Source organism: Hoplias malabaricus, chromosome 3, assembly GCF_029633855.1.
Source record: "Hoplias malabaricus isolate fHopMal1 chromosome 3, fHopMal1.hap1, whole genome shotgun sequence".
Taxonomy (NCBI): domain Eukaryota; kingdom Metazoa; phylum Chordata; class Actinopteri; order Characiformes; family Erythrinidae; genus Hoplias; species Hoplias malabaricus.
Genome location: NC_089802.1, coordinates 20,241,777 through 20,268,559, shown reverse-complemented (window position 1 = coordinate 20,268,559; position 26,783 = coordinate 20,241,777). Strand labels below are relative to the sequence as shown.

General features: G+C 39.2%; 1 protein-coding gene across 2 annotated transcripts in view; it reads right to left on the bottom strand.

Moving 5' to 3' along the window:
* Nucleotides 1-26,783, bottom strand: part of svild (supervillin d) — a 93,859-nt gene that overhangs the window by 59,582 nt on the left and 7,494 nt on the right. Inside the window, exons 1-2 of one of the 2 annotated variants that reach the window (XM_066662937.1) lie at nt 8,313-8,368; nt 7,720-8,198 (exon numbers count right to left, since the gene is read on the bottom strand). In XM_066662937.1, coding sequence (XP_066519034.1) covers nt 7,720-8,078 — 359 coding nt within the window. In that variant the 5' untranslated portion in view covers nt 8,079-8,198; nt 8,313-8,368. Of the gene's footprint in view, nt 1-7,719; nt 8,199-8,312; nt 8,369-26,783 lie in introns of those variants that run through there. The other variant, XM_066662936.1, reaches the window with a different exon arrangement.

Below are 26,783 nucleotides of genomic sequence, written 5' to 3'. Positions count from 1 at the left end.
TTGGCACATCCACATTGCTGATGGACTGCCAGCCATGACTCTGAACCCAAAAGCATGCCGTGTCTCAGAGAGAGGTTGAAGGTCATGTGTGCATGCTCCCTGGCCAACAGATGGCAGACCAGGGGAGAGAAGAGAATGGATGAAAAGGGCAGACAGGAGAGGACAGAGCAATAAATCAACACACAATGAAAAGTGGTGAAAGCACAGGGAGGACGGAGGAAAATTGTTTTTAGAAATTGCCTGACAGGCCTTATGGTAAGAGGTGTGTAATATGACAACAATGGCAAATAATACTTTACAATATGTTGTTGTTGTTTTTTTTACGTCTTCATAGTTCTTCTGAGTTTAGTTTAGCAAGATGGAGTGGCAGTACCAGAAAAACAACAGTGCTCTGTAGAAGTATTTGTAGAAAGCTTTTAACAGTCTCAATTTATGTACAAAATCGGATCAGAAGCCCAAATGCAGTTTGTACACCATGTGCAAGTAATAATGCAGAATGATATATTCTCTCTTAAAAACATGCTATTGGTACAGAATTGCACAAAAAAGGCACATACCCCTAAGGGCTTAAAGAAGGTTTCTCATCACTCTGAGAATCAGATGATGCAGGTAACATTCGCCCAAATCCAATATGTTTTTTCACATGTGACAAAGATGTGTAATTTGTGTGGCTGTGTGAACAGCAAAAATTGCATTGAATCAAATTTTTTTTAGATCAGATTTGGGCCACTTTCTTGTGGTACTGAAATCCAATCCATATCCAATTTATGGCAAAAGCACACTTGCAGGGACAGGGCAATATGCCATCCTGAACTTTCACTTTGCTTAGATTCACTGCGGCTTTAAACATGCTCATGTTACATTTCCTTTGATGCTACCCTTTCATATTGCTATGGTTAGTTTGTGCAGGTTTAATGCGGGTGAGGGCGCGGCAGTCAAGAGAGATTTAAGCTCTCCCAGCTTACACAGGGAAGCTGTTGACTTCGTAATGTGAGTGAAATCTGCATTATCATTGTCATTCCTGTGGGTAAGGCAGATTTTCCTTCACCCTACAGTGAAGTTCTTTAAGTTGCGTAAAAAAATTGTTGCGTAAACACAGAGGTGGAGAAATAAATGATGGCTCAACCATAACTGTTTCAACACCTATATCTCTGTAGCTCTGACTAGATTACTGTGACACTGCTATGCCTATTTTCGGTAAAATAATACACTCAAAGGGGCAATAATACACTCAAAGACTTAGCGTCTTTCCCATCATCGATAGATACACACATATGCAAAAAGCAAATATATGCTGCCATCCATTTACTTCAAAATCATATATTGGTACTGGGAATTACATCACACTCGAGTTGATTACCTTTCAGTTAAACATTCCGAAAAACCCTATCCCTCAGGTTATTATTGTTAGCTTGTTCCTAGTTAGCGCTGTTAGCAATACCAGTGGACAACAAAAATCATTATACAATACTTTACATACCCAAAACCATGAAAACAAGTCCACATAAAGCAGTTGGACATTACTGTGTGTACAACTACTTTATTGACACACGAATAGATAAAAGCACACACACACAGATATATATATATGTATATATATATAAATAAATACTACTATAATAGTAGTATAATACTACTAATTTTACACAATGTTGCTGTGTGGGCAGCCATCTTGGATTCTGAGCTCAGGGTTGGTGAGGCTCTCCTGACTTTCCGAGCAGGAATCCGACTTTTTTTTTGGCATTCCAAAAAATTCCATTTTAAATTTCCTACCTGAAAAACAGAAAAAAGTGGGCAGCATGGTAGTGCAATGGGTAGCGCTGCTGTCACACAGGTCCAGAGATTTGGGGTTGTAGGTTTGATCCCCATCTGGGGTCAATGTCTGTGTAATCCTCCTATCTGAGTGGTTTTCCTCTGGATGCACCATTTCCACCCACAAGCACACATTGGTAGGTGAACTGTCTACACAAAAAATCATATGTGTGAGTGAATGTGAGTGTGTGCCCTGCTATGTGATGGACTGGTGCCCCCTCCAGGGGTGTGTTCCTGCCTTGCTCCTAGAACCCACCGTGACCCTGAACTGATAAGTGGTTAGAGACAATGAATTAATTAACTCACATTATGAACATTAGTCTCGCATTTTCACTTATCGTACAGTGCAATGCTAGTCAAAGGTTGTCTGCTAGCTTCCATAACAGAATTGTCATTTAGTGTTGTCCTCTAAGTGTGTTGAATGTTCTGATGATTTTGTGTTAGCAGTAGTTTGGGAAAAAAAAAGTGACTGCTTTCACATGTCTCAGAGGAAGCCTAGCAAGTGGGTGCAGTTTTGGATGGAATGCAATTGTCCTAGTACTTCATATCAGGCACAATGCTTTTCAATCTATTTGTCCCATATTCTCCCTCCAAACCCTCGAAGCAGGGAAGTCTCCCTAAGCTACACTGAGTGTCACATTGCACTGATTGCTAGCTGCAGAAGTGTGGCATGAAGCACAGAGAGGACATTCATTAAACTAAACTCAGTTGAGGTTCAGCAGATCCACGCCAACACGTCACGTCATCACTTCAGTCACTCTCCCACTGGATGTGTCCAATCCAGCTGACCTGGGAACACACCTGATATCTGCAGCGCTCACAATCACCCTCTGAGGAGTACAGCACTGGGAAAGTCCTTCTGTGCATATTTGTAGCCTGTGTAATAGGGATCTATTTTTCACAAGCAGACAGATTTTGAGAGTTCCTGCTCAAACGTGCTGGTTATGATGTAATCATGAACCATCTCTGAATGTGTACCATTCCCTGAATATGAATCTCTGAGTTATTGTGATTAGTTTGATTACAAATAAAGCAATGGGAGTTTTTAGGAATATCATAATATAAATAAATAATAATAAAAATATAAGCAACACCATAATAGCAATTTTAAAATATGTATTTGTCCATATTAACCAGTGCAATTTAAGCGCATACTTTAAAGTTTCTTAAATAGTTCTACTCCGGATTTACATTTCTATTAAAATAGGGGAAGGTGTAGAACCTTTATAGGCGACATTTACAATTTTAAAGTACTTTTTTATAAAATTTTCCAAATTTCCACCAGTTGCTAGCTCTCCAATCTGTTTGTGTACTCGAAACCAGTCTGAGTCTCTCTGTCTGGTGTGCTAGTCTTTCTTTCTCTGCTAATGGCAGAAAACGGCTCCAGGTGTTGAAAAGCATGAACCATGATGAAGATATTGCTCTATTACTGCTCCATAAGTTGGTAATATTGATTTATTTGTGCTGTAGATGGAACTGACCCTAAAATCAGGAGACCGCTAAGTGTCTGAAAGTAAACAGAGACAGAAAATGACTCGATTTACAAATGAGTTTCTGTGGTAATACAAACAGTGAATTAAAACTAGACATTGCCTTTAAGTTGCAGAATTCCGGTCTCGTATCTTCTTTCACACATGCATGGTAACCCAGAACATTTTCAGACATTACCTTGAGGATCTGTATGGGTGAACGCAAATGTTTGTAACAGTTGTACCAGACATTACCCAGATTTTATCCTGCCAGCCCCCTAGTACAAAGTCTGGGTAATGTTCGAGTGAGTCCAAGTGTGGTTAACAGTGAATTCATTCCAAGCCTCCTACACACACTACGCAGAAGCTGCCCCATGCCTAAACCTAAACCATGCAGAACAATTCCAGGTGTGAGAACACGTCTAACTCTGAAAATCTCCAGCTGTACACTAAGGGCAACTCCAGAAAGGTCCGGACCTAATTCTCCTGGCATTTTCCAGAGTCCATATACGAAAAAGGCTTGGGAATACTTTACATTAGATTCTGCAACAGTCATGAGAATGCCTCTAGAGCATTTGGGAAGTCAGGTTTGGATGTTGAAGGAATAGCTCTGGATCACAAACGCTAATTTATACCAATGGTATGCGAAGGTCCATCAAACCTGAATCAACGTCCAAGTACGGACCTTTACATAATGTGGATGGTCTTATGTTCTAAAAGATTCAGAATTAAGAATCATTGAGAGGTTTTTAGGGAATAAAAACAATGGCTCCAAAATCCTTTTCTGACATCATTATTTTAAAAGGACTGTGGTATGTTGATAGTGTTGCTGTGACACTGGACCTGTTAGTTTACCTGCCAAGTTTAGTTTTTAATGTGTACTTCACAAGCCTTTTCGGAAGTCTTACAAATGTGCATCAGCAGGACTGGCAGGTTGCTCACTTAATAACAGCCTGAAAATGAACCAACAATGACATGCTGTCATGTTCAAAGACATGGAGTCACCATAAACCATGCACACACAAGCCATGAAAAACATGACACCTCTGTTTCGAGTGAAAATCTGAAGTAAGCCCACATCACACAGCTTAACTTAACTTCAATCAAGATGAACTGATAAGGGAAATTGGACAATGAAACAGTGTTCAAAACACAATGCTGTGTTTTTATCCAAGCCAGCAGAAGGCCACAAGTAATTGCCTCTTGCACAATTCAATGTTCCTACTCAGCTCAGAAACTAAAATGTTGCTCAAGTTTTGAGTCAGGACTCAACAGGCCTGCGAGCTGTTCTGTTTGTGGCTTTATTAGAGAGAAACAGTCCCAAACAAGGAGAGAAAACTTGCACCCCTTCTTTCCTTGTCCCTTGTACGGGATGGATTCCAGTTCAGACTATTTATGTCACGTCAAGAACCCACATTTGCTTACGATCAGCATGGCTGTAATTTGCTTTAAACATGAAACATTCCACAGCCTATGACTTTAAACCAAACAAACAGCTCAGATTTGATACCAGCAGGACGTGTCCTGGCTAAGCCCCCTAAACAGTTCAGTCTTTATGACCTCTGCAACTTCTGAACCAAGGAATTCTCACCATATCCACTAGAGGTCAACTAATATGAAAATGATGTTACCAGTACTAGTTTTAAAGGAAGAGTTTACAAACTATAAACCCCATTTCCAGAAAGCTTGGGACACTTTCTAAACACTTTCAATTAAATCTAAAACCTGATAAGTTAAATAGCTTAAACTTTTATTCAAGTGAAAATTACAAAGAAAGGGTTTCGAAAGTGGTCACTGACAAACTTAATTGTATATTGTAAATATTATAAAAAGAATGTGGCACCTGAAAAACACACACACACACAAATGATGGCTCATGGTTCACCACTTTGTGCTAAACTTTCTTTAGAGAATTGTCAGTCAGTTCAAAGTGTTTTTGTTTTAGCACAAAACTGCAAGAATTTTATTTTTTCACCATCTACATAATATCATAAAACCAGAATGTCAGTGGAATCTCTGTATGTAAAGGATAAGTGTGGAAAGTGCAGTTGAATGTGCGAATGGAGCCCTCAGGTGGTACTGGACACAGCCACAGATGCTTTGGAGTATTTTGGAAAACCACTGTCACTGAAGTTCCGCTGTGGGTTTCCATCAGGGTGCTCCGGTTTCCTCCTACGGTCCAAAGACCCATGTTTGTAGGTGGACTGGCTACTCAACATTGTCCATAGGTGTGAGTGTGTGAGTGAATGTGTGTGTGTGTGTGTCACCCTGCGAAGGACAGGAGCCCACTCCTGGGTGTGTTCCTGCGTAGGTGATTCTGGGTAGGCTCCGGACCCACGGTGACCCTGAACTGGATAAGCGGTTACAGACAATGAATGAATTAACCTGCACTTAATACACTCTGCCACTGCATCAAGAAATGCAACCATAAACTATATTATGCAAAGATGAAGCCAAGTATTAATTTTGTGCAGAAACACTAACTAGTTTTCGAGGCCCAAAGTCATTTGAGATGGACCAAATCCACATTTCAGCTTGTTTTTGGGAAATCTGGCCTAAAAATGTGGGGCAGCCGTGAAGCCAGCTCGAGGCCACAGCCCACTGCTCTGGTTGTGTGTGTGTTCACTCTCCCTAATGTGTGTTAAGAGTTGCGCACTAGTGTGTGTTTGTGTGTTCACTGCCACAGATCGGTTAATTGCAGAGAGGAATTTCCCTAAGGGGATCAATAAAAGTGTTTCTTCTTCTTCTGATTCTATGTGCCAAAGATGAAAAAGACAATCCAGACTGTTTCCAACAAAACGTGCAAAACCAACATCTGTGATGGTATTGGGGTGCATCAGAGCCCACAGCATGGGTGATCTGCATGTGAGGGGACCACTGATGTTGAGGGTTATATTTTGAAGAGACATATGCTGCCATCAAGACAATGTCTTTTCCCAGAAACTCCATGTCTATTTCAGCAGGACAATTCCAGGCCCCATTCTGCACGAGTTACAACACAGTTTCATAGACAGAGTGCATATGCTTGACCACCCTGCCTGTATCCAAATATGTCTTCTACCGAAAATATATGGCAGGCCATGAAGAGGAGAATCAAACAATGCTGACCACAGAATATACATCAGTTTTGAAAACAGTAAGAATGGGTAAAAAAAATCCACTTTCAAAACTGTAACAACATCTTCAGTTCCTAAATTGTTAAAAGATATATTTAAATGAAACAGTGATATGACACACTGGTAAATATGCCTTTGTCCCAGCATTTTTGAGTGTGTTTAAAGCATCAATTCATACATTTGATTATATTTTGCATTAAAAATGTTTTCTTTGGCCTTTTGTCTGTTAAGTAAAGGTTCAGGTGAAATAACAAATTATAGACTTCAGGTTTTATTGTGTTTGTTGAAAGTGGAAATTCAGTCATTTATTTTCTGTTACTGCTTAATCCTGTTCAGTGTCGCATTCGTTCCAGACCCCAGTCTTTCTGGTATCACTGGATGCAAGGAAATGCACACTGGGCTGTGTGCCAGTCCATCACAGGGTTTTCTGGAAATGGGGTTTGTAAATCCAATTACCATTGAAGTAGTTGACTGAAGTACATAGCGAAAAACTAAATGGAACCATGGATGTCTAAGTCAGCTAAAGTAATTGATGTATTTAAACCTTTCTGGGTGTCATAAACTTTGTGTCTGCATAGCTAAAAAAGCAAACATCAGAGAATAAAATATCCTAGGTGATCTATGTTTGAAGTAAAAGGATAGTTGTGTAAATTTGATTTTTACAATTACCAATGTTTAAGGAGTATATCAGTTTATATAATTTGATATTGTTAAGACTTTTTATAAATACATTCAGTTAAATACGTTTAGTAGAGCGTTGCTCAATTCTATAATTGGCAAAAAGCCATATATGATTAAATCAGTCATCAATTGCCAACTATATTTTCAGTTGTTATATAACACTGTATCACATTCTTAAATATGCCTGTCATGAATAATGTTTAAAGAAATATTTAGAAGAGGCTGATAAAGCAGTGGAACATGAACGAAGCAAGATATGTTAATCAAGTTAATAGGCCACATATTATTTGAAAAAACTTTCAAACCACAAAGTGATATTTGGGTGAAGTCTTAAAAGAACAATTAAATATGATAAAATCTATTTTTCATATGAGATGTGTAAATTTGAAAACTTTGTTTTTTAAAAAACAAACTGACTTCACATCTAAAGAAACCATGTATAAGCTTCTTTCTAGACACTTTATATCACAAATTAATTAATTTGTTTACAAAAATGTTATTTATTTTATTTATGGAACCAATAATGAATCTTCAATGTTATCATACAAGAACATCCTTTTGGTGCCTTTTTAACTGGGCATAGTATATATGTTGAGTGCTACTATCCCCTATCCTAGAATTAAAAATGGAAGCAAACTCACCTGTGCTGGGATCTTGTTGCTGTTTTCTGCTCACTCTCACTGTTGCAGGAGAGGGAGGTTTCTTGATTCTTCTTGGATTCGTTGTGTGCCTCCTCCTTACCTGCCCCAGAGCTAGGTTCATTGGGCAGCACCTGACTCAAAGAGGACAACTCCTTTGGTTTCTGTACGGAGGAGCTGGATGCTGTGTCACTGGGCTCAGGAGGGTCCCGGTGTCTGTCTCTGCGGGTGTATTTGGAGGAGATGTCCTCCAGGTTGGCGTAGCGCTCAGCTAGCTCCCTCCGTCTTTCAGCCTTATAGCGTGCAATACGCTCTGCTTTGGACTCCAGTGTGGAGCCCCCAAGAGTTTCCACTGCATCCATCTCGTCTTTAGATCCCAGCTACAGGTCCTTTAGCGTAACAAGGTCCACAGCTCCAGAAAGTGAGACTTCCACTCTATTTTCTTGATGAACGTTGGCTTTTGCTCAAATCAAATCATCTGACTGTAGAGAGAAAGAAAAAGAGAAATGGTGAAATAAGGAAACAAGCATTTGGAGTCATGAAGTGTGTTCTAACATGACTAAAATATCTAACCTCACAGCTAAAAAAATTCAAACCTGTTTGTCAAACCTCAGGTTAGTAAAAGACCAGTGCATTCAAGCTGTGCACAAAGTCACACAGACTTGAAGTAATCTGTGCATTCTTCTTCAGTACAAGCTCAGTCAAAGGCAGGTCACTCCTACTCTAAGCACTGCCCAATGAGCACTGCTTCTCGTATTACCTTCACAGCCCGGAGAGAGTGAGAAAGAGAGTGACATATAGCATTAATCACTCTTCCAACTTATATTAGGCAAAAAACTGTATCAAAATAGGACCAGATCTTAAAGAGCACACAGCTGTGACCAAACACAGGCTTTATGCCAAAAGGGACCATCCTTGCCCCACCACTGTAAATGCTTGTGTCTGCTTGTCTCCGACCACTCTCCATGCACTTGCACTTGTGCATGCTTAGATCTGCTCACTACAGTACATGTAGTCCCTTCCTGCTTCAAAACAATCAAGCATGTAGCAGCATGACTGTGTATTTGTGTGTACAACAAAGGGTAATATAAGGGTCTTATGAAAACAGAGAGAGAGAGAGAGAGAAACAGCAAGAAAATATGGGTGTGTTTGTATTAATGGGGGTCTGAGTAGGGGGGTTTAGATTGGCCCTGCTGGATTCCTGCTGTACAGAGCAAGGGTTAATGGGCCACATCTGGGAGCTCACATTTAATGGCTCACACTCAGGGAGAGATACAAAGAGAAAGAGATCCAGAGAGAGAGAAATTGAGATAAAGAAAGAGGGAAAAGAGGATAAGGAAAAAATAGAACCAAAAGAAATGGGCAACTGTCTTAGAAAGACAAGGTCAGGGTAAAAGGAAAAGTTAAAACAAATAAAGAAAAAAGAAAAGGCAAAATGGTACGAGCTTGTTTTGATCAGTAAGGCTATGATAACCAACAAATAGTCAAGTATTAAATAGTGTTATAAATGCACACTCATAAATATGACATACAATTAAAAATGTTATTAGTGTCTTGCTTGTAATTAGACCTGTCATTACTGTGAAATCATACCTGATGAATATCTCTTTTGGCTATTATTACAGTAGAAAATTTTCTATCTATTTATGCCTGGAAGAAGCAGAGAGGTACAACCTGGGATTGTGGAGAGTTAAGAGCCTTACCCAAAAGCACAAAACATAATTAGCAGACCTGAGATTTTAACCTGCAACCTTCTAATTGCTGGATTGCCTCTCCTGTCACTATTGGCCCTTTTCCTCTGTATGGAACCTACATGACTCTACTTGACTCGCCACAGCTCTTTTGCTTTTCCACTGTCCAAATCTGGTAATTGCTTCCTGGAATCGGGTAAGGTTTCACTTCCAGCTCGCTCCGGGTTCCAACCATGCCGAGTAGATAATAAATGGTGACGTGTAAATCCTGCAGAGCGCAGATTGGCCAGAGTCATGTCTATGATGTCAGACATGCCAATCACCATGAAATGCAGAGTTCATTCAAATCCAGATTCAGAACCATGCAGTGGAAAAGTACCATAACGGCAGGTTTCTACGGCATGGTACCTCCTTGACTGACTCCGCGCTTGGAATGTGTACTTTTTAGTACTTGCTGGCTGGTGATTCCATGTCATTGGGCAGAATCACGATAAATTGAAGATACCCAGCACAAATTGGCACATTTGTTTTCATTTGACTACAGATGGCAGCTTGCAAATATATGCCATGGTTTTTTGAAGGGTTTCAAACACTTCTTGGAGTTGTGGCTGACAAATACTCCAGCAAACACTGGACAAAAACTATACTGATCTGTCTGAACTAAGTTCAGTCTCAAAAACCAGTCCCATAAGTTTCCACCCAGTTCCTTTGATTTGAATTTTGCTTCAATTCTGCTGATACTGAGTAATTGCCAACTGATCACAGAAAGTTCAAGCTCAAATAAACAAACAATACTCATGCTGACTTCTAAATATTGAACAAATCAGAATCAGAAATCCGTGTCTGAACTTTTTTTTTTTTTACACACATTTGCCTCAAGTCAGGTGATGTCACTGTGCCCAAACCAATTCAGGTTTTTGCAGCTGAAACACAGGATTGTGAAAGTTAACTGCTGTGGAATATGACAAGCATTTGGCGTAAGGGCTTGTGATCAGGTGATTAGGCCAAACAAACAAACATACAAACCCATAAATAAAGTTAACCTTTAATGGAAGAGAATGTAAAAAGATTTTATTCCAATTAGTTTTGGATCAATTCTATTTGTATATATTTGTGCACATGATGTGAAAGAGTCCCTCTCTTCTGGAGGGTGAACGGATCACCTGTTAAAATTTCCATTACTCATTAGTTACATTAGCCTCACAGTTCCTGTACAATGAATAAAGCAAATGTCAAGCATGTCTTTGAGGGAGACTGTCAAGAGAGAGGTACAGAAGATAACATAAGGGAAGAAACTAAACAAATTAAGAGACATTAAAAGAAAGAGAATGGAAAAAAAACACACACACTCCACTCCCCTAAAGGTGGAATGAGAATAGTTTTGCAGATTGGAGTGTAAGGGGGCAAGGAAGAAAAGAGTGAGGGAATTACAGAAAAGTGAAAAATGAGAGGGAGGAATGTATATGACCTCAGCCTCTGAGGAGCATTCTGAAAGAGTGTCCAGTGACAACAAAGTGCCTCACAGATCTACTGCAGTCGCCCAGTGGCCCGTTAGCTCTATACTGGAGCTTCTGCTGCAATATAAACAGCAGAGGGAGGAGGCAGCATGGGTCAAAGATAGGCCAACACCACGGGGAACATGCACGACAGACAGTCTGTATTCACTGTATTCTTAAAATCAAGAGTCAAATTACTAAATACCCACTAAACTCGAGTTACAGAATGTCTGTTGACACCCTACGCCACAGCAGGCAGTCTGGATTACACCAACAAAAGAAGGCTTGATTGCTAAATGGACACAAACTGAAAGTTGTCACTACTAGTCTGATTAAAGCAATAACTTGGCAAAAAAAAAAGTTAATTCACCACAAAGTACACATGATTTTCTGTCAGAAATATGCACTACAGCTGCAAGGCTAATGGCTAATGTAGTTTAGAAGTAATGGAAGATGATGACTCCTTCAATTAGCACTGTGCAAACTGTAAGCCTAAAGCATCTACATTAGTCATAAAGGTAACATAAACAATTGTTGTGAACTAATGTTCTCAAAGCATAACAAAAACCCCTTCCAGTTGGTGTTAATTCAGAGGCTCAACATCTTAAGATGGAATAGTATGGTTGAGCTAGAAGCTGACTGTAGCTTGAATGTGCTTGAAGTTTAACTTGTCTATAAGTTTTTACATATGTTAGTCAACCTAATTTAGGAACGGTCTTCCAGTGGCAGCCACGCTGTGCAACATGAGATTGTTTTGTGTCCGGAGAAACACAAAACAGTGACAGAACCACCTCCCCGGCTTGATTTCATTCCACAAAGTCCCTCTAAACCAGAGTAATACAAATTCACCACCCATTCCAACATAAATGGTGTGCTTTTGTACCCACCTTAAATTGTGAAGCACTTTGTTCTACTTTAAGAGAGCTTAAGGTGGACATTAACTAAATAAATAAATAAATAATGTTACATTCAAATGCCTTTTAGTTTGTGCTCTAAAAGCTTTTTGAAATAAACATGCCTCTTAAAACGGGACATCAATTTGGTCTAGGCAGCAAATATTTCCACCAAAACAACACAATTAAGGGTTGTAAATGTATAATTACTCATCACCTGTTAAACATAACCTAATTCAAATGATAAATATCTTAATGGCCCTGTAAAGCTGCTTTGTGACAACTTTCTGTTGTGAAAAGCGCTATATAAATAAAATTTGATTGACTGATTGAACTGGATGAGTGGTTACAATCAATGGATGAATAAATGAGTACGCGTTGATCATTTTATTTGTCTTTTCAGATTGTTTATCAGTAGTTTTTATCTTTTCCGCACATCTTAAAATTACTGTGATGATACTAATAATCATGATGATTCTGGCCACTTTAATGGTATTTTAAAAGTTTATACCATTTTCATGTCTATTGGAAAAGGAGAGAAATAAATAATATAAGTTTCAGTTACAATGGTGCAAAGCTAAAACAGCAAACTATGGACATGTGTGTTAGCTGACTGACTACATTTGGCATAAGGGAAATATTGTATAAATCTGATCTTTCACTTTTAAGAGGGTAACAACAAATGACTAAGCTAAGAAGACTGATGGCCCCCCAAGAATAATAGGGCTCGAGGGACATCATTAAGCCTCAGCATTACAGATGAAAACATGCAAAATGCCAAAACCAATTCTAAACAAAAGCATGCAAATGACCTTACTTGGCAAAGCCCAAAAGGGGCTCAGTGATTCTTATACTTGGTCTGTAACTATGATTAGACAAGTGTGTAATTCTAAAAGTCAGTGTGGGACCTCTGTATGCTTTCTACCATTACCTATAAAGGCTGAAAACAGAGCTGCTACATCTTCTGGAGCCAGAAAACAGGGACTCGATTCATTTGGAAACATATCGCATTTTCCTTCCCAACAAGGAGTGAAATTCTGAGTATGAGTCATTGGTTAAGCCGTCGGACATATCAGCACAACAGTGATCTATTTTTTTTTTCTTTTTTTACTTTTACATAACAGAGTAATCAGTGCTTGCGCTGATAGGGGAGGCTACAGGCACTTTAAAAAGCTTTCAGCAGCTCCAGAAGAACCAAACAAAAGAGCCACGAGTTTGACAGCAGTGTGGTATCACAGTAATACATAGTCATACTTTTCTGAGTGCTCACTGCATACTTGAGATCAACGGTGCACAATGAGTCAACGCAAGCACTTTCAATCTCCGCTACACAAAACTCACTGCAGGAGTGTCCATGGTGCCTGCGGGTGTCCCTGAACTTTACCCCCATGTTTTAGAGAGGGCAGGCTGCAGGCAGAGAGAGGAAGCTGTGTCTGAACAACAGCCAACTGTGTCACATCCTGAGAGAATACTGTAACCCATTCATACCCTGGCTATTATTGGAGTAGGCCTGGTATTTATCTGTTTACCGGAAAGATGCACTAGTTCTTGATTGCACGACGTTGTGTACAGTATCCAGGTTAATTATGATCAGACTCCAGAATCAGTCTGTAACATACAGGGTATGGTAAACCTTATGGCATCGTAATTCTGATTTTGAATAAAGCTCCAATATTTAAATACTCCATCATAATGATTTTTATTTTGTGCTATGAGAGCATCACCACTCAGAGCCTGTACGTGGTTCTTTGGGTGTTTTAATGAATTGAAACCCAACAAAAGAAATTTTTTTGCACATTTTCTCATGATCAGAAATCAGTTAAATTTTTTATGGACATTGTATATAGCCCCTGGGAAGCTTAGGGTTTAAGACTGTTGGCCAATGCTAATTTCATCTATGTAAAAAATTACAAAAAATATTTGTTCACAACCTATTTTTTTAACAACAAAAACAGACAACTGCAGCCGAGAATTATGACTAAATATTTAGACTGATAAATGATTAGTTATTTTTGATTTGAAAACAGAAAATTACAAGAAAACAACAGAAAATGCTCTGTTGTAGTGCAATGAGAGTGGCTAGGCAGAATAGTCAGAATAGTGGAGTATTCGACTCCCAAAGAATTGATTCTTCAAGCATCCGGTAGTTGTCATATCAAATGTTAGCCAATGATTCACAGAGTCGACTCTGAGTCAATTTGTTAAAGTTGAATAAATGCAAAACGTATTTGAACAACAACAACAAAAAAAGTGGCCAAATTATTAATAAATAATAGCTCTAAAATAGTAAAGCTTTTGAAAATACATGTCAAAAATAAAGCTATGTTTTATTTAATGGACTAAAATTAGGCAAAAATATTTTTAGTTTTCATCAGCTAAAACTAGATTAAACTAATAATAATTAAATGATTAAAATGAGACTAAAACTAAATCAAAATCAACTGCAAAAATGAACACTGCTGTGGGCAGCTCTTAGAATCGCAAAGACCACCAAGTTAGGTGATGTCCATCCCCTGTCCAAACATAGCTTGTCTGAGGGCAGCACTGACATGCTTTCAGCACCAGTGCCCCCCTGGGAGTGGACACATCGACTTGTGTCACATTTTGCCTTCTGCACCATGACTGAGAGTGTTTGCTTTTCTTTCATGTTTGGGGACCACCAACCTGGATAAGTAGCAGCCAGCCCATACAAACATATTCTGTGTGTATATGAGGTAAGGGGGTTAGTGTGGTAATGTGGGCTAAACAGCTAAACTTAGGCTATAAGCTTCGAGTCCTGACACACAGACATGGCCCAGTTATCTCATCATATCATACTCCTTATGTTGGTCTAATCTATCTGACCCGAGCTAAATCCACACTCAGACCAGGACAGCTGGAGGTCAACAGTGATTCAAACATTAGTTATTTACTTCAAGTTTATTTTAAAAACTGGACAATGCTATTGGAATTTTATCAGTATCCACAGGTAATTGAAAAATCGAATTAAAATCAAATTATCAGCACTTTATAAACGTGAAGAAATGTTTTCATGAATTACTGCATTTGTAACAAAGTATTTGATCATAAATTATATAAAATAATAATATTCTTATTTAATAAACCTAATACCTTCCACAGTAATTCCACTGTAATTTTTCCTGTTCTTTTACCACAGACAATAAAACTGAATTATCATTATATTATTGAATATTACAATACATTTTAAAAAAGAAAATGTATTGTGATAATTAATATTTTCATGTGTACATTTCCTCAATCCTATGAATATAGAAGTTTCATTGTCACCACATTATCATCTCCTGGTCATGACTTCCGACGTCTCCCATGTCTCTAGCGGCTCACTCACAAGGGTAGAGATAAAAATCCACTTTGAAAAAAACTACAACTTGAGGAAGAATGACTTTTACAATTCAAATGTTGTGCAATTTGCATTTGAGCTGCTAAACACCCATTGAGCAACAACAACAACAACAAAATGAAATACAAGAAGTATGATCTCCAATCCATGTTATTGCAGCTTACACGATTTATTTAAGAAAAATTTCACACCCACATACATTCTGTATGGTTAAGTAAACTGTAACAGGGCACAAAGCGCATAGGTTTCCTTCTGCGAATGTACAGCACACACCCATAACCCACTGTGGGGTCAAAGCCAGGCCACGGTGCCTCATCACAAAACCTGAGGGATAAGTACAAACACACAAAACAGCAGTTTTGAGCTCAACTGCTTTTTTTCCCACAGCCAGAGGAATGCTTCTCAGCAATGGAGGAGCAAGGAATGGCCACACACAAACACACACTCCATAATACACTCCAGCAACTCACCCCTGACAACACACAATAGCCCTTTTCTATTTCATTTTTTTTTTATTTAGCTTTAAATTTACAGTATCAAATGTTTAACTGAAACAGTTCTATAGACACACACACACATTCAATCGAACTTCTGGTGTTGAGTTTCAAGTGTGTATCAGTGTCAACAAACCAGCAACACCATGCAAATCTACAATAACCCTCCAATCAACTTCCTCAATACTACACCATAAGTTCCTAAAATGACAAACAAGGGCCCAAACGACACCCTCTGTGGCCACGATTCTCATCAAGTTTGCTTCTGGAATCAGGGGTATTAACAGGAAGACCCCTCTGGCTGCAGTAACAGCTTCTACAGTGAAGGCTTTACAATAAATGTTGGTTCAACATAAAGGAACTTAGTTTGGGTTGCGATATTTGATCAACAGTGATGAAAAGCTGTAGGCAATAGATTACAATAGATATTTGTTTCTGTCACCTGTTACCTCTGTTAATGGAGACAGCCTAATGCAGCACACTATCAGGCACATATACTCGTGCTATTATAGTACATGAACGTATGAGAATGTATGAATGTGAGAACATAGCCCTGTAATATATTTAAATCAAGTGTTTGTGTGTAAGCATTAAATATTAGTTCAATTAGTCTCCTGCTCTCTCCATGTTTGGGGCGTATTTTGCTTTGCTTATTAACTGCAACCACGTACGCGCTTAGTGTGCTGCCTTTCAGAACATGAGCACAGAAACTGCTATCAACAGCAAGTGTTATTTCGTGTGAGGTGGCTTATTCTTCAGGCGAAATTTTTCTCTCTCTTTAAGAGCACTATTTAAAAGGTGAAGTGTTTTTTTTTTTCATACCTTAAGCAAAGTTGTTTTCCCACTGGTGCCATAGATCAGAGTGCTTTCATAGGCAACAACCACTCTAGATATATATTTCAACAAGAGTTTAGTTTTCCTTAACCCTAAACCGAGCAACATTTACAGTGTTTATGTTTTGTTTTTTTGATCTTCTTCATTTATCTCCTTATTCTTTCTACTTCTATAAATGCTTGAGCTGGTAACACTGTAAGAATGGTTGTATTACACAAGGCAAAGAATAATAATAATAACAGAATAATTAGCTTTTTTAATGGATAAGAAAATTATGGTAGAAGTGAGTTTTTCATTGTCTGGGGAGCATAATCAAAAATTTAAAAATGGTTTCAATGGTTTTACATGGTTCCACTGAAATCTTTCCTTGTGGATTTGAGCGGTTTGCATATTGGCTGCTCATATATTGTGCTCTGATAATCATAGTTTACATATTGTATAATATTGAACATTTGGGGTATTCTGTCTGTAACAGAGTTACACACATTTATATTGTAATAAATATAGAGATGGATCAATCCAGAACAATATTTTTGCCTATATTGTCCAGCTCTAAAGGTACATACGTTTGATAATTATTTGTGGGACACAAACATCACTCATCCCAAAAGTATCCAGAGAACAGAGTTGAACTGTCCACAGCCCAAAGCTGAGGGCTTTATATCCCTCTAGCCGACACTCTAGCATTGGGTATTAGTGACATCAGGCTCTTATGGAGCTGCTCAAATGCTGAGCATTTGACCAAATACGACAGAGAAAGGAGGACATCAATTTACAATATAGGAGATAGTATAGAGAAAGACCACTGAGAAAAAAAGACATAATAAAAGAGAGATATGGGACTTAAAAGTGAGAGAACCCCACTCACATTCAGCACAACTGAGGAAGAGGAAGTTAGAAAGGAAAAAGAGATAAAGGGAGGGAGAGAGAGGACACAGACAGAGAGTAAAAAGAGAAACAGAGAGGGAGCGGGAGTGAGAGTGAGAGAGAAAGGGAGCAAATCTGTCATACTGGCCTAAAGAACATCCGAGGCATTTTGTGAAGTCTTTCTCCCCCGTGGCGTTTAAAAGGATTGACCGTGACGTGCGGTGATCCGTGAGGAGGAGGAGGACTAAGAGAGTGAGAGTGAGAGCATTACCTAACACACAGCACCTAAAAGCACCGTAAACACACTCTTACCTCCACTCAGCCACACACCCCTCTCCTCTCCTCACTCAGCACAGTCTGACTGCAGCAAAGCACAAACATCCTAGACAAGCTCGAGTGGGAGAGAGGGACAGACAGAAAGAGAGAAAGAGAGAGTGCACGAGGGCATTTGTGATGACTGCAGGTCATGTGATTGGCCACGGGGAGATGGGGCTCAGCATGCTTCATCAGCCTGTAATCCAATAACTCTATCTGGCATCTACATGTGCTAAGCAGCGGCTTAGGCCCTAAACAATTCAGTATATAAAAGCCAGCCGAGCGCCGGAGCCTGGACGGCTACGGACTCATTATGCCGAATGGGTACTGCAGTGAAATCCACTCCAGCCACTTAGCCAAGGACAAAGTGAATATGGTTCTCATTATGTTGTCCCGTCTGCTGGCCACATGCCTGCTTAGGGTCTCCAACCCCAGAGTTAGCCGTTACTACAACACAGCTTTTATTACATGCTCTTGCTCTGTCTCATTCTCTCTCTCTCTGGTCTGCCCCTTCCAGTAGCCCCCGGCTGTCCACCCTGCGCTGGTGGGCACTTTCACTGCTGTGTAATAGGGTCACTCAAAACTAAACTTTGGCAAGAAGCGTGTTTAGAAATGCTTCTGGACATCTCATCAGGTCTTTGGTTGGCTTCACATGGGGAAACTTCTTAAGTCTCCTGCAACTCACTTGAAAATTGCCTGAAGCTAGTTTCATGTCTCAGCTTCAATAAAAAATGTTCAATTATGTACCAATCTTCACATAAAATAATACAAAAACCCAAACGCTGGGTAAATAACACAACACAGATGACAAAATAGCCAGAATCTCTTAGTACAATGGAGCGGGGGCCATGCGCTGCCCCCATTTATTTTTTAAGGCCATGTGTTGCCATGGTAGCCTGTGGGGAGGGGAGTATGATGATCTAGTAATCTTGGGGTGAGACATTGAAGCCAAGGGGAGCTTTGTGAAACAAACAGCACACACCCACCCACACTCAATAGCATGCATAGAAAAGACAGTAAATCGCTGCCCAGTTACACCCCATGACCCCCAAACCCCTCTACTGCCCCCCTTCCTCTTCTGGTAAATCCCTAGGCCCCCCTGCCAAGACTGAGAGTAATAGACGACCGTCTACCAAAACACACACTGAGAGCACTGATCCCTGTCTGGTTTATTAATGTCTTTTAAGTTACATCATCTCTCTTATCTGAGCACTGACTTCAACACAGCCTTCATTACCACACAAAAAGGCATTCATCATCTCATAGAAAGTAGGTCTCAAACCTTCTCTCAACTCAACTTTATATTTATAGCATATTTAATACTTTTAAAGTATCACAAGGCAGCTTTGTGTATTATAAATCTAAATTTTAATGTAAAAACAAAAACCCACAGACAAAAAAAAAAATAATAGAAGCACAATGGAATACAGATGTCCCAATCCGATTGAAGGCTTCAGGATCAGGCTTACTTTCATGGATCTAGTGTCAGCTATATTATTTATTTTATGTACAGTTTTCTACTTAGGTTCTTCACTGCCAAGACCCCCAAATTATTTACAATGCCATCAACCTGGGAAAGTGAGGGCAAGCACCTGCTTCCTCTGATCCACTGGATGTCTCACTGTGCACAGAGGAGGATGCTAACTACCCTATTTGTTATGCCAGCTAACATATGTCCTAGTATTGTGCTTGCAATGATGGGCAAAGGACAACCATCACACCCACCCAGATAGATAGATTTTGGCCTTGGAGGGTTAAGGCCTTACTGGGGATCAAACCACTGACCTCCTAATGATAAGGGGTAGGAGTGGAGGCAAACGGGCCCCTGGAATTGATCTTTGCACATGGAATGTAGCCTCACTTGGGTTAAGGAGAGCTGGGCGAGCAGGTTGGGAGATACCAGTGAGATATAGCTGGGCTCACATCTATGCACAGTGTATGCTCTGGAACCAGCCTTCTTGATAAGGGATAGTCTCTCTCCTACTCAAGAGGTGCAACATTGCACAAATGAACCCAACAGCTGTTCAGAGTATTTGGCCTTCTTGAAGATATTGGGTGGAATTATAAAGAGGGCTCACTGGGGGACTTCAATGCTCATGTTGGCAATGATCAAGAAACCTGGAGAAGAGTAAATGTGAGGAATAGCCTGTTTGATCTGAACCAGAGTGATGGTAATTTATTGGATTTCTACACTAGTCATTGTGCATTACACATGGTTGATCATAAGTGTACTTGGTACCCCGGGCCAAAGGTCAACAATCAACATTTTAATCTTGCCATTTGACTTAAAATCATGTTTTGGAATCGGTTAAAGAGAGGGGCTGTGCTGTCCACTGATCACAATGCGGTGTTGAGTTGGTTTAGACAGCAAAGGGCGGTGTCGGACAGACCTGGTTGGCCCAAATGTATAGTGAGGGTTTGCTAAGAAAGGCAGGCAGAAGAATCAGGGTTTTCAAATCTCAGAGGTTGCTGGCATTTCAGATTCCATTTCCTTGGCAGCGGTCGCAGAGGTAGAAGGAAAGCTCCACTGTGGCATAGCACACAGTGTGGATAAGATTCATCTGGAATTATCGAAGTTGGGGGATTGTCATGGCTGACATGCCATTGCAATATCACATGTGCATCTGAATTGGAATACAGTGGTCCCAATTTATTTATTTACTTATTTATTTATTTTTATTTTTATTTTTTTTTAAATGGGACTTGAGAATGTCTGTCACTTACTGAGACATCGCTCATCTCACCCTCCCTGGGAAAACCTATGCCAGGTTACTGGAAAGGAGAATATGTTAGTCCAACCTCAGATTCAGAAGAAACAATGTGGATACTTTCCTGGTTGTGAAATGCCAGACCAGCACTTTATACTCTAACAGATAATTGAGGGGGCATGGTAGTTTGCCACTCCAAACTATATGTGGCAAATGATTGTGCTTGAGACATTCTGTGGAGGGCTCTCCAGGAGCATATGGTGCCAGGGTTGCTCCTTGTACTCTCAGAGTGTTTGTTGTATTGGCATGATTTGCAGTAGGTCAGGTTTTGTTCAGTCTCCATCAGGGTTGTGCCTTGTCTCTACTCCTGTTCTTGATATTCATGAACATGGTGGAAAAGTCTAGTCTGGGACAAAACAGCTTCTATCAGGGGAGTTCAAAAGGTGTAATCTTTGCTATTTATAAATAATGTTATCCTTCTGGCTTCTTCGCATAGAGGCCTCCAGCAGGCACTAGAGCGGTTTGTAACCGCTGGTCGCTATGCAGATTGGCAACTCAGATGAGAATCTAATGGTGTTTTTCACTACATGGGTCCAACTCTACTTGACTCAACTCGGTTCAGCTTGTCGCTTTTCCTGTTTATTCATCATGTTGTTTATGTTTTTGGGACTGAACACGAATACTCATAGATCAGTTTTCCTTGTTGCACATTCAGCTTTTGCTGGAAATTTCCATTGGCCATTGACACAAGCAGCATATAAACCTCTTCAAAACACCTCAAGGTAATGTTACAAGCTGCCGTCTGACTTTGTGCTGACGCTCTACATTTCGTGGTGATTGACCTGTCTCTCTGTCCAATCAGTGTTACGCTTTAGTACCTATTCGGACTGAAAAATCACTGAAAAAATTTGGACAGTGGAAAAGCAAAAGAGCCGATGCAGTGGAACTCACCCTGAATCACTGGGGGCAAGGCGGGAACACACCCTGCAGGGGTGCCAGTCCTTCACAGGGCAACACACACAAACACACACACTCACACCTATAGACACTTTTGAGCCGCTAATCCGCCTGCCAATGTGATTTTGGACCATGGAAGGAAACCGGAATGCCTGGAGGAAACCCAGGAGGAGAGCACATGTTGCAACTGGTTAATGAAAAATGAACTCTATTAAGTACAATGAAAAATGAAAAAAAGTTAACTGACATATCTATTCACTAACATGCCATTCCTATATAAGAAAATGTCATATTCAATTAATAATGCACTTTAAATGTAGGTAATGTGATAAAAACTAATTTATATGCAAGGCTTCCCAGTAAGACAAGTGAACCTTTTACCGGCATTCTGTAAAGCTTGAACATATTCATTCAATTTGCACACATTTGGGGTTGAAGCATGTATCAATCATTTAAATACTCCAAGAAAGCAAGACAAGCGTAGGTTTACAGGGTCTGAATTTGTAGGTCTCGGATATTAATTTGTTGGCACTGCATTCAAATGCATTCCTCCTGTTGAAGACATTATTACTCCATGACATTCTGAACAATAGCCTAAACCACAGTGATGCATGGTCATTGCAGAGTCAGTCATTGAGGCCTGTCTCAGCACACACACAAACACACACACAGGAAGAGAGCTAGAGAGAGAGAGAGAGAGAGAGAGAGAGAGAGAGAGAGAGAGAGAGAGAGAGAATGTGTTCCTGAATCTTTGGTTTGCTCCTTTGTCCCTCACTTCCTGCTTGCTGTTTACCATCCTAACAAGAGAGGTAGAATAAACACACACATACTCACTAGACAAATATAAGAGAAATATTAAAAAGCATTTTACAACCCTGAACCAAATCAACACTGTAAACTCTGATGACCAAAATGGAGTCATGCTATTGCAGCCAAACAGAGGAATTTGAGACTGGCATTGCAAAATCATGTATTTACTTGCTAACACACACAGACACACACACACACCCCTAAGGCTGTCTTAGTTTCACACATGGAGGAAGGGTGGAGACAGATAAGCCCCTATCTGCCCAGAAGATCAGATACCAAATGACCAGACATGTCCACTGGACCAGACTTGGTCATTTAAACTTTTAAATCCCCATTTGCTGGTCTGTTATACAAAATCAAGCACTGATTTATTGTTTAAAACTCAAACAGCATGAAGATTAGGAATCTGTAAAATATAGGTGGCTGATATTACGCCAGAAACAATAGCACTTCATTGTGTTCGATATATATTGTCAGAGAAATAAATGTGATGAATGGTATTATTGTCATTTTAAGAATACATTGTGCCACTGATATTTGATAATATAATTGCATAATAATTATAATATGCATAATAATCAAAAATCAAACATCCTTTTAAAAGAACAATGACATACCTTTAGGCAAAAACATAGTCATTAAAAATATTCAGATATTTGGATTGGAATATAATATATTTTGACCCTCCAAGGGAAAAAAAGAACCAGAGTTTGATTTAACCAGACCAAAAAGTGCAAGTGTAAAATACCCAAAGCTTTAAGAACAAGCTGGGCTACACTGCTAATATGTGTAACCTTCTAGAACTCTGCTTCCGCTCATCTGATATCAGTGCTAGTAAAATGATCTGTTATTTATATTGATCACAATGATGTATTAAGCATGGGTTACTCTTCTCTATGCACAAATCCCACAATGAAGCTCTTACTATGTCTTTTTTTTCAGTAATTTCTGGGTAAGTGAGGGGCGAGTGAGGGCATATTCATGTCAGTGGGATTTACAATGGATGAGTGCACTCTGCTGTGATAATGGTTCCTGACAGGCTACAAGAGAGAGGAAGAGAGATAACAGACTTAGATTTAAGACAATGATCTCAGCGATGCTATACAGACACACACACACAGAGAGAGAGAGAGAGAGAGAGAACTTGTGTTCTGAGTGTAAGAATGGGAAAGGTCAGGGCATAAGGCTGGGTCAGAATTCAACTGATCCAGGCATTCCAGTTCATTAACTATCAGTGAAGGCGATTCCAGCTGACTGCAGACCATAACCTCATTTACTCAAGGCGGAAAAATGGAAGCACTTCAAAAACGGTCAGGAGTTGAGAGAAAAGGAGGAGATCAGCAAAGGGCAAGGAAGGTGGGGCTCCATTTACAGTCATAGGGTGTCCTGAGACCCCAAACCATCTGGACTGAGGCTTAACTGTGCAAAAAAAAGAGAGTAAGAGATCGGGTGTGGCAAGAGGTGTCCAAGCCAAGAATGTTAAAGACTAACAGGTCCACAATCGTTAAAAACCCACCCATCTTACAGGACTGTGAGCAGCATGAACATGAAAAGATCCACAAATAGTAATTCCAGAAGCTGAGCTAGTGCCTCTTCCTTCAGTGATGCACTGTTATGCATTGCCAAGTATTAGTGGTCTGATTACATCAAGTCTTTCCACATGCTCATGCTTTGTTACTACAACAAAAAAGGGCATTAGAAATTAATGTGCTTATATACCGCAGAACTTAAAGAGTTATTACTTTTTGTTTTGCTATACTACATAATATAATATGTAATTGCAAAATTGATTTACATTCTGTAGAGTGCTGTGTGAACAATGACAATTTTATGAAAATATCTCCTCTTCTGCTTATAAACACAAATGTAGTGTCTTGGTTTAACCAGGATCCTATGGATCCCAGTGTAAAAAATTCAAGAGTTCAAACAACATGATGGTTATTCTAGTCTGCTCACTAGCGTCTGGTGTTGCTTATCCACTGCAGGGTACCTACTCTACTCAGCTCAGCTCAGCTCTACATGATATTTTGGTTCCCTGCTACAGGTTGATTTTCCATTACAGTGCCCACCCCCCCAAAAAAAAAAACCTGCATGCCATGTAAACAAAAACAACAGCTGCAGTAACGTTAAGCTCTGTTTACTCATTGTTTATTTGCATGCTGTTTTTGTTTTGGGACAGAACTCTTAATTTTATGAGCTGCCATTGTAAGCTGGATAAAACACATATGATCGCCACTGTGGAGATTTTACAAACAACTACCTTGTGCTGGAGGTCTGGCCTGTCCATGCTCTACAAGGTTTAGATGTCATGATCAGTCACTACTCAGCTTGCTTGGACCCACAAGGGAGCAGGTACTAAAAAAATTTGTTTAGAGAGTAGGGCCAAGCTGAGTAGAGTATGCACTATGCAGTGGAAAAGCACCATATTATTACACTGTTCAGGCTATGTTACTTATTCAAGGTTTCAGAATTATGAATTGTGACTCAATTACAATTAACATGTTGCTGATAAAGAAGGATTCATTGGAACAGTTATTATGGATGTTTTGAAAGGTTACACTTTTACATTTCAGACTTTAGGTTTGTTCAATTTGCAAAACAATAATTGGATCTTAGAAATCCCCAAAAAGACACATTTGCATGTATCTTTATCTCATGATGACAATGCAAAAATCAAATTTACAAGCCTGATGGCCACAGCCTGTTAATATAAGGTCACGTGAATAATCTCATATACTCAGATGATCTAAAAAAAAAAACAGTGACTAAAGGGAAGTGTGTTGAAGTCACTATTGGACAACATGCTACAGCTATTACTGCACTGCCTCAGTTGTGCAACTGCATTCCTCTCACAATGCCTGGTTGTGCAGAAAGGACATCACAGGATGTCAACAACTATTAAACTGTGACATTAACCACGACCCTCGCCACTCCATAGCATAATCCACTCCAGACACTTAAGCGCTCTAACAGGTCTCACTGGAATCATTCTGCTCTCTGCAACCCTGGCTCTTCATAACAGAAGCTCCAGTCCTTACGCTGTCACGTCCCTCCTCAGGCTGAATAAATATTTACAGTGAAAGGCTTCCCAGCCAAACCACCATTACTGTCACTGGGCAGACAGAGAGAAAAGTAAACCTTGATTTCAGATTGCTGTTGTACATGTTGTACATGATTTGTTATGATTCTACAAATTCTATGTGAGTTCATATAATATACTTACTTTTGTCCTGTGAGTAAAAAGAAATTAACATTTAAAAAATCTTTAACGTAAATTAAATGTAATTTCTTGTATTAAATGATTAACTTTTGTGAATATTCTAAACAATTAATATTTTTCCTGCTTGATACATATTGGCTAATTTTTATTACAGTGTCTTATGATAAACAACAGTACAGAAAAAGAACTCTTGGATGGCTTATTACAATTATATACTGATATTTCTGATAAATATATTATTAGGGCAATTAGGGCAGCGATCTCATCTTCCAGTAAATCAAGACTTATTAACAAATGGCTCCCTACTCTCTATGTAGTGCACTCTGTAATTCATAATGATTTCTACACTCACACAGCGCATTATATTTCAGTTTTAAAGCCATTTATATTCAGCCATTAGCTGCGTAACTCTGTTTCTAATGGTTAGAGCACTCTGTCATTATGTAGGGAGTGCATTATGCATTATGTAGGGAGTATGGAATAGCCTTTCTCAATACCAGGTGATCGTAAGGCATGATGTTGTTGGATTTGAATGCCATGGATGAGCTTGAACTATTAAGGACAAAACACAATTATAATAATAATAATAATAAGCTAATAATAATAATCTCACATGTTCCTGAAATCATGTTGCATTGCTACATACACTCAAATAGACCTGATGTGGTTTCTGACACTGTAATATACTGTTATCTGAAAAGGAGATATCCATACAGACAAAATGTTGCCTAAACCTGGCTTCTAGTACTTTTACATTTTCACAAAATATTTTGAGCAATATTCTATTGACTTTAGACACAGATTCACTGTTAGGCCATGCAAACTATCCAAGTGTCAATTAAATATTGGTTAGTTCTGGTTTAGTTGGTAACAGCTTAAAAACCCTACACAAGAGCTCAATCAAATATATCCATGATTATAAAACCAAAAAGCAATATCATTGCTGTCCAAAGAAAAACCTGTATCTCTAAATAGTATCTTTATTGGAAAAAAAAAACTTATTTACTCCCAATGGAAAATATGAAATTCCAAGACATTCTTTAGCATTTCTATTGGTCCATTCATTATGACACTTTCACACAGTGAAGGACAGCTGCTGTGTTCAAAAAACATATTAACTAAACATAAAAAAAATGTAAATACATGGTTTTCTTTAGATAATTATTATATATAACATTGGGTGGAATTAACACAAAGCTTGAAATCTAGCATTGTTACTCAGTAGCTTATCCATAGTCACCATGCATCCATTTATTTTCCTCACAGTCATGTATCACACTTCCTTGTTGTGCCTTTTTTTGATATCCCTACTACATCAATTTTTGCTTTTCTCCATGTTAGAAAAAGTGTCATAAACCACAAGTGAATGTACAAAATTACTTTCATTACTTGTTAAAAAGTAGCCTCGTAACTGTACAGAA